Here is a 10129-nt window from a genome sequence, read left to right on the forward strand (position 1 = left end):
TATATGGGTTCCTTTAAAAAGTCCAATACCTGGAAGTTATTTTGCAACATATTGCAGAACTCTTTATTTGCCTCTAGAGTAAATCAGAATACATTTCACCTCAGTAAAAAATTGAAGAATAGCAAAAGGCTAGAAGAGTATTGTTTGTGACTTTCAGTCAAATGTGTTGGCACCAATCAAGCCAATAGTTTTGTTTATTATGATCAAAATATCCAATTTCAATGCAGAATAACAAAATTTTCTATATTTTAGAAATAGGCATATTTTGGTTTAGTATGGCTCTAAGACCTTGTTGGACTTTGATCTTTTTGCCATTTGTTTGACAAAGGTTTGTAGTGTCTCCGGGTACTCAAGTTTCCTCTACCAATAAAACTGGGCTTCAAAGTTGCTTAAAAAGCATAAACATAAACCAATGTGTATCCTTTTTGACTGCATGGAAACTTGACTCTTACTATGGATATGGTTTTGTTTCTCTGATTTTCGTTAGTAGGCCAGGCTATTAAAATATATATTGCATATTTTGACGTTAATATTGATTCTCTTATAGGGTCTTTGCATCGGAACTAAACACATTTATTTAAAAACCAGTTGTTGACATGACATGGGTTATGTTCTCATATATGTTATGATGGAATGATATTAAACTTCTAATGTGAAGGATTGTGCCTGATATTCATATGATGAAATCATAATCTTTTAATCAGTTTAATTGAAGTCTGGAGCTGGCATGTCAGTTAACTGCTAGTAGTCTGATGTTATTTATGTATTACATGTATTGTCATTTTGTTTATTTTCTTTGGTTACATCTTCTGACATCAGACTCAGACTTCTCTTGAACAGAATTTTAAATGTGCGTATTGTTATGCGTTTACTTTTTTACATTGGCTAGAGGTATATGGGAAGGGGGAGACCTCATAAACATGTTTAACCCCGCCGCATTTTTGCGCCTGTCCCAAGTCAGGAGCCTCTGGCCTTTGTTAGTCTTGTATTATTTTAATTTTAGTTTCTTGTGTACAATTTGGAAATTAGTATGGCGTTCATAATTATCACTGAACTAGTATATATTTGTTGAGGGGCCAGCTTAAGGACGCCTCTGGGTGCGGGAATTTCTCACTACATTGAAGACCTGTAGGTGACCTTCTGCTGTTGTTTTTTCTATGGTTGGGTTGTTGTCTCTTTGACACATTCCCCATTTTCATTCTCAATTTTATGTATATAGTCTGATGTTTCAATTTAGCAATAAAGGCAGCTTATTAGTTACATTAAAGCTCACTAATTCAAAAAGGGATGTCAGAATTATAAAAGTAATTTACAGAACACATTTGTGTCCAAATTACCTAGGTTACCGGTATACAGGAGGTATGTTTTGTAAGTAATGGAATGTGTAACTTGTAAATTTCTAGGCACGACAAAAGTACTATAACAAAATATTATTTTCATTCCATAGGGGAAAAAAACTTGAGCATTTGGTTTACATGTAGAAGAATTATGCCAGGCAAAAAAAGGTTTATGGAGAAAAAAAATTCAAGGATTACACATAACTTGTACTCAAAGAAATCACATCATTTAAGGGAGCTTCCATTTTATTTTGATTTTTATGGGGGATGAGGATAAGAATGAAATTTAAAAAAAAAAAAAAGCAGGACAAGAGTTTTGAGTATAAAAACAGACTGGATGACAATTTATATAAAAAAAAATAATTAAAAAGGCAGTAATGAATTGAGTGGAAAAATAAAAAAGGCAGGAAAAAATTCTCATCATAACTGAATTTTCAAAAAATTTCATTGCAAGAAAACATATACACAAGTCACGATTGGAATGGTCAAAAGAATCACACAAAAGTTGAGATTGATTTGTTCATGTTATTTCAGAAGTTTTGGAAAAGTTTCATCTTTAGGTAGCAATACCAGTTAGAAAAAAAAAATTGACACTCAAAATTTTTAAACACCCTGTTTCCCTTCCTTTCTAACAAATACGGCTTAATATTTGTGTTATGCATGTATATATTCATAGAAAGAGAATCTACCCTAGACTTGATTTCTAATGGTCATTATGGTGAAATATAATCCCTTTTGGGTGTAACCATGGCAACAATCTGCATTTCTTCGATACAAAATATTGCATAAAACCCATCCAAAATTTGGTCTAAAGGAAAATTTCAATCAATTACAGTGATACCTTTCCTGAAACCATAGATTAATATCTATCAAGAGGTCCAAAAAAAATCATATGCATTTCTTTTGTTTTTCCATAAAATTGAATTGAAAAGATTGAGTGCAAAATCTTTGTTGATAAACACTACAATAATTTATGGACCTATGTCGGTACAACTAAATATATAAGGACTGTAAAAAAGATAAATGGCCTATAAAACATGCTATAAACAAATTAAATGTTCATATAAACCCACTAAAAAGGCTATATTATTCTTCAATTACCTAAAAAACAATTTTATTGTTCAAAAACTTTCATATTTAAAAAATTCACCATGTATGAAGGGGTATAGGACCTTTATCGGGATTCCGGGAATGGGTGTTTTTAAGCTCGGGATTTCGGGATCCGGGAATTCTTTTTCCAAATGTATGGAAATAGGGATTTCATGTTTTTAAGACCGGGATTTCGGGATTTCGTGTTTTTAAGCCTGGGATTTCGGGATCAGGACCCCTCCTATCCCCCTCATGTATCTGTATCAATATAAATTCTGCCAATGTAGGCAAGGAGTTGAATATGTAATCCTCCACCACACAATGTTATAATACACAATTATAATGGCCATAATGTGAAACTGAACATCTAACTGTGTATTGCTACCTTAAATAACTGAGATTTATTTATTATAACTAAGGATTTGTATTTATTATAATCTAATCTAAATGTTTCTAATTTACGGAAATAGTTCATTGCTATATCCGTAATCGTAATAATTACATAGATTTAGAATAATTGATTATTAGTCTCTAGTGCTCTTTAATCCAGATCGAAATAGGTAAGCGTCTAAATAACAATGACTTATTTACTCGTTGCTCTGGACAACAACAAAGTTAACGAAAAAAGATGTCAGGACTACCAAGAGAAGTTATAAAGTGGATTCAGAGCCTTGACTTGACATGGCAAATAAAAACTGCAAAATGGTAAAGTAGCATTAATTTTCTCGGCCTGCTTTTTATAATTGAGGTTAATGTTCAGTCATCAGACCGGTCTATAAGACGGGTTGGTTTACTTTCGGCAATAGCTATAGGTTTATAGGGCCTTTTTTACTTTAAGAGTCACTTCTTTAGAGTTAACTTAAGGTTTATCCATGGTTAGGTATGGGCAGGGGATGTTTTAGTTAAGGCCATCGTTATGTTTAGGTATGGGTTAGGTTATATTCGGTGAAAAGCTCATTAGAGCTTATGTTTGTCAATATGCCGAATCCAAAAAAAGTTTTACTTACTAACTTAGGTTAAGGTTTTGGGTTAAGAATAGTAAGTATAGCTCTTTATGGGTTGAGACCCCTAGAGTAAAAGAAGTCCTGGTTTAGATCTATGGGTTAAGAACTTTGAAGTGTATCATGACCAATTTCTTATTTTTCTAAGGTTTATCAAAACTATTGCGTTTGAGGTTCCAGTATAGGCCAATTTTGATATCTTTATACGAAATAGACGTATTTACACTTGTATGCAAATTTGTCCGCCATTACGTAGAATCACACAGGTTCCCGTAAACTTTAACATAACAATTTAAAAAAAATGGTACGGAATTGCTGATAAAATGTCGTCTATTTTGGGGAAGAAAGTTAACAGAACATACAGACCACACAACCTATACAGTCTATACACAGCCTGACAACTTATTGTATTATTCCTTCCACGATGCAAGAGGTCAAACACATGTTGGCAGAATAATTTTAACAAACATTTTCACAACAAAAACATTTTATTTTTTTAATTTATTTTTATAGTTTATTAACCTACTTACAATGAACTTTCACTTTCAGTACGTTGCTATTAATAACGTTACTTACCATTGTAACATTGTGACGTTTAAATTTTAACAACCCGATTTTGTACTTCAACATGATTTTATGTATTGTTTTTATCCTGATGACGGTGCCCTAGGCACCGAAACATGTCGATCAATAAATTTCTGCAGCAGTCTGTAAAGTGTTGTTGTTATAAGACTCTCTAAAATTAAAAAAAAAGGACGTCACAATAAAAAGAGATTGTTGCTTGATGTCAAAAGGTTATTCAGAGACAATCAAATGTCATTTGGAGACAAAATTCAACTTAATACCAAAAGTGTAAATACGTTTATCATGCCAGTTAGATAGATACTTTATTCTTTATAAAATTATACAAGTTTCCAGAGAAAGATATAATTTAAATGCAGATAGTGCATCTTAGTGAGAAATATAACATTATCATTGTTACATTGGAAGTTTTACAAGGAATGTATAAAATGTATAAATATATCTATACACATTTTACCCTTCTACTATTTCTGCCTCTTTTAGGTGATACATTTGTAGATTAGTGAACAGTTGTGTCATTAAAAGAATGCAAAGATATAGTTTTCTCCATCATATATACACTTTCTGTTTTATAACCAAAGTACTTGAATTCGTTTTAAATTGGAAATGTGCCTCTTATTTGACTGATTAAATATAAGAAATTTAAAAAAAAAATAGAAAAAAAAAAGAATGATTATAAAGCTGTTATATTTATTTGTTTCAGGGATGTTACAAATGGTTACTTAATAGCTGAAATTTTCTCTTGGTATTTTCCACAAGACATACAGATGCACTCATACAATAATGGCACATCACTAGATTCTAAACAGAAGAACTGGTACCTATTGAAACTGGTAAGCAAATTGTATCCATTTAATGTCTTCTACTTCTACAGCTGAGTGATCACTGCCATCAGGTTGACTATTCTGTCACTTTATGGGGTTTGAGCATGAGAATTTTTTTATATATTTTTTTTAAATGTCATGATATTGAACTATCAATAGTACTAGCTGTTGTGCAATGTTATAGTATATCTACCAAAATACTACATGTATGAAGCAACCACCGTAATATTTGATGTTAGTTACAAAGCCACTGTCCATACTATCTAAATAAAGTTTCAGACCAAATTGTATGACTTAGGTACAACATGTATTAATTTGTAACTTATTGAAAAAAGTTTACAACCCCAAAAGTGACATGTAATAACAGTGTATTTTTTCAGCAGATTGGGTCATAACACGTTAGTATTGTTTTAAAATCTGATTACCCTAGTGAAATGTACAATTTTAACAATGAACCTTCAAACAGATTTTAAATAAATTAACCGACACAAGGTTACAAAAATGTAGTATGATTTAAAACTCAGGATATGCATTTTGTACTGTAACTTATGGTGTGCAATTTTGTGAATACATTGTTAATGACATCCATGAGAGGTTTACTTATGATATATATTTCATTTGTAGTTTATTAAAAGACACTCTTTAGACATACCAGAGGAATATATAGATGGTACCATTCATTGTAAGGAGGGAGCTGCTGCCATGCTGTTAGAAAACATTTATGAATTGTTAACAAACAGAAAGTAAGTCAAACACACCCTTCAATAATTATTCTTAGAAGTTTGAATTTCTCAAAATTAAAGCCTACATTTTTCTCTCTAAAATATGAATGCTTGTCATGAATTACTTCATCCTTATACAATGTTGTACATGTACATTTATGATATAAATGATAAATGCATTTTATATAGACTTGCTTGCTTATCGTTCAGGGGCAGATATTTCATGCATTTCCAGGACTAGAACAAATAAACTATTAAGAATTTTAATATATGGTATCAATGCATACAAAGTTTTATTAAGATTAAATGGTAAAACTATATCAAACAGTCTTGTTTAGTCTTAAAATAATATATTAAAAGCTGTTTTTCTTTTTAAAAAATGTATATGTAAGAAAAGTTAAAAAAAAAACACTTAATTCTGAGGAAAAATCAAATTTGAAAATTCCTAATCAAATGGCAAAATCAAAAGCTCAAGTGCATCAAAAGAATGGATAACTGTCACATTCCTGACGCAGTACAGGCATTTTCGTATATAGAAAATGGTGTTTTAAACAGATTCTATACAAACATGTAATGTAGCGTTGGATATCATTTGCAATTTTATACATATATATCTAACAACAATGACTGAATGTGAAATGAAATTGTTTGTATAGCATGACATATTAAATTTGTATAGCATGACATATTAATTTTTTTGTATAGCATGACATATTATATTTTTTGTATAGCATGACATATTAAATTTTTTGTATAGCATGACATATTAAATTTTAATTACCTACTTTGTAATTTGTTTCACAGAGTAAAGAAAACCCAGACAGAAGAACCAGATTTTACAGACAAACTTTACCAAGAAAAACTACCAATGCATGCTAGATCAACAGCATCAAAAGCAGTGAAAAATAACCTTAGAATTACAGAAATCATGGCAGATCAAAACCTTATACTTGGTGCTCAAAAGGTATTTTTTACTGTAGAAATATTGATTTTATGAGGTTTTTCTAGCAACATATCACTTATACTGGGGATTACAAGTGAGTTTTCTCCCATGGACAATAACATATAATAAAAAAATCATTACATAAAGGTTGACACATTTTCATGATTATTTGGTTGCATTTTCCTTTACACTATTGTTTTCCCATAGAAGTTTACAAATTTGTCCAAAATTGCTCCTTAAAAAGTTGGCAAATGTGACAATGGCCAAGTTTTTTTTTCTATCTGTCAATTTATGCTGCATTTAAGGATGTACTTAAGTGAAATTAAAAAAATCAAGAATTTAAAATTGATATACTTTTTGTCTGAAGAGCATTATTTAAAAAACACAATAAGCTAAAAAAATTAATAGGTCATGGAACTCCTTTTCAAGATATTTGATTTTTAAAATATTGCGGGAAAAGGCTGACTCAGACTTTTACTTTATAATACACCTTATCACTAACTGACCCAGCTGCTTGAACTTTTGACGTCAACAACAATCACTTTTCTATTGTGGCGTCAGATATTTTGTTTTATGCCAGACGTCAAAATTTTACAGAAACCTGTGTGATATCCAGTAATGGCGAACAAATAGCGATAAGGTGTATTGCATTGGTATAATTTGGCCTCAAATCAAAAGAAAAAATTCAAAAATCTGCTTAAATTTTGGCAAATGACCTTTTATGAGCTAATAAGTCTTATCAAAATCATAAATGGGTGTTTATGGGACTAAATATTTTACCTAGTATCGTATGGTAAAAACCCAAGGATTCCTAACATCTTAAACAAAAGCCAAAACCTCATCTAAGTACATCCTTAATTCAATAGATATAGGAAGATGTGGTGTGAGTGCCAATGAGACAACTCTCCATCCAAATAAGAGTTTTAAAAAAGTAAACCATTATAGGTTAATGTACAGCCTTCAACACGGAGCCTATAAATGTTTTTAAAAAAAAGACATTTATAATTTGAGTAATTTCCCTTTGAATCCTCACACTTTTATGTTTGAACTTACAAATAGTCCTATAGCAGTTTGTTTTTTGAGTAAATGGATTTACTTCCAATTCAGTCATATATTTTATGCATAAAAAAATATATCAATGTATTGAGGAAAAGCATATTATGTAATATATATTTCTTTCAGTCCCAGAAAATCATAAATGACCATATAGAGCATAGACGACAAGAAAGATACCAGAATCCAGACCGATTCCAGGTAAAACCAACACTTGGTGAACTATGTGTACGGAGACCACCCCCACAACCAGCTCAGCCAACATTTGAAGACAGTACCATGGGAGAATCTGCTGCTGTTCCTAGTCAAGTTAATCCTGAAGGTAAAGTTGTGTTGTATATCAAAAGCACATTTTTTTTGTTTTTGAATAGTTTAGTCACTCTAAGGAACACACAGCATGATGGGAAAAGAAATTCTTAAAAAAATATACAAGTTGTCTCCCCTTTTATTGTTTCATTCAAATTGTATTCCATTTATAAATTCCACAAAATGATATTTTAAAAATTGAATGCAATTGATTTAAAATCGAACTCAGGAGCCTAGCTCTCAACTAATGTTTGTAAAAAAAATCTTAGTTAATCAGATTAAATGACCAACAATTTTATTTTTATTTTTTCAGATTTACAAAGTATGTCAAGAGAACCAAGTGTACAATTTAAAGAAATAGAAGTCAATCAGATGGACAAATCAGCTCTTTACAATATGCCTATTCAGGGCTATTAAACCTATAAAACTGATCAACATACTAAAAATACATAATCAGGACCACTTTAGTCCTCCTAAACTGACAATGATGTGAGCACCTAAGATAATAGTTTTATTCAAAATTAATATTTGCTGTGTTCTAAGGATTTTGTTGGTGTTAGTATTGTCACAATTTGCATATACATGTAATAATAAGAAACTATATACATGTATGCAAACATTCCATTAAATAGTTTCTTCTATTTTGAAAATTTCATACATGTTTTAGTTGACCATACATGTATTTGTCTGTTGTCGAAGTCCATTACAATTATTTTAAAGTTTTGTGGTATGAGGAATGTAAAACTACCCTAATCCCCCTTTAACCAAAGGAGGACCAAAAGTAGATATTTTAAAAAGAATATTTTTCTTATGCAGTTTTCTGTGTTGCTTAACCGTGCACTGTTTTGCAGTGAATTACTTCCTGGGAAGATTGATACCTTGTATCAAATTGTATTTTGGATTTCTATATCTTTTATGGACATCGTTCTTTATACATGTTATACTCTTGCAAATATAGGTGTTGGAAAAAAATATTCATTTACCTTGGTTTGATGCCAAAAAAAAGTTCTAAGTATTGACAACTTTTTTGTTATTTATTTGAAATAATTTGTTTTATAGTCTAATATATTTGTCATTTTATGTACATATTTATACATTTTTATCATCATAACATAAAAAATAAAAAGTAAAATTTTATATGTTGTTTTAGTTACTTAGTACAAGGACTTATATAGACTTATATGTGTCCCTGCTTAGTATCTCCCTTTATTGATAAATTTGCACATTACATTACACAAACTAACTTCATTTGTAAAATTTTAAATTGCTGATCAGATAAAAGATGCAAATTCTTGTCTTTTTAATATGTCAGTCACATCTGTGAGGGGGGGGGGCAATAGGGGGTCAATATGCTAACAACACCTCAATAAACAGTTAACAAAAAATGCAAAAATGCTGAAAATAGTTAACAGCTTAAATCGATCTCAGATAACAGTTAACAACACCTTGAAAAGGGCTAAAACAGGTTAACACAAAAAGGTATGCCCCCCCCCCCTAATCTGTCTGGTCCTGACTCCTAAATGTGTCAGAACCTATGTTAATTAAATGTTAACAAAAATATTAGTACATTAAAAAGAGACAATAAGAATCACTGACAGACTACTCTATGACCACAAGTGTGAGAGAAAAACAGAAATGATAAGGATAAAAAAATATATTAAACAGAACACTTATCTTGAGCATCATAAACCACACCAAAAATAAAATGATACACCATTTGCCCAGGGAGAGTAAGCATAACTTGTTAAACTAGTGGAACAGTCCACAGTAGTTATAGAAATTATAAAAATAGTTGGACCAAAATATTACTTTCTAAAGGAAAAAAGCTTTTCAGCTCATTATCAAATCATTATTGACTAGAGAAAATTGCATTTAGTTGTCTACTTATGATGGTAGAGGTTGGATTGGCGAATCCAGGTGAGGTTCCAGGGTTGGAACCACCCCTTTTTTTTGGCTGATTAATGCATTTGAATGGGAACATATAATTGGAACCTCCCCTTTGTCCTGGGTTGGGAACCCCCCTTTTTAAAATGGCTAAATCCGCCCCTGGGTTTGAGGGGGGAAAGGGGGTATCCACTAACAGCAAAACAGCAAATTGATTGAGCTTAAAATAAACAAATGACAATAAACTCGTCATAGATACCATCATACCTGGATTGAAATTTTATATATACGGCAGACGCACGTTTCTCCTACACACTGCTCTTCAGTGACGCTCAAATCAAAAACATGTTAAAAAGGCCAAAATGGGTGACAGCAAGATGAAAATTAC

General features: G+C 31.1%; 1 protein-coding gene across 1 annotated transcript; it reads left to right on the top strand.

Annotated features, from left to right (window-relative positions):
- The first annotated feature begins 2971 nt into the window (after positions 1-2971).
- Positions 2972-8994, top strand: LOC134697212 (spermatogenesis-associated protein 4-like). The gene is made up of 6 exons (XM_063559335.1): positions 2972-3131; positions 4713-4842; positions 5458-5576; positions 6360-6519; positions 7681-7873; positions 8171-8994. The coding sequence occupies exons 1-6, from the start codon at positions 3055-3057 to the stop codon at positions 8272-8274; spliced, it is 783 nt and encodes a 260-aa protein (XP_063415405.1). The 5' UTR covers positions 2972-3054; the 3' UTR covers positions 8275-8994.
- Positions 8995-10129: the final 1135 nt, after the last annotated feature.

Source organism: Mytilus trossulus, chromosome 14 (assembly GCF_036588685.1).
Source record: "Mytilus trossulus isolate FHL-02 chromosome 14, PNRI_Mtr1.1.1.hap1, whole genome shotgun sequence".
In the NCBI taxonomy this organism is placed as follows: Eukaryota; Metazoa; Mollusca; class Bivalvia; order Mytilida; family Mytilidae; genus Mytilus; species Mytilus trossulus.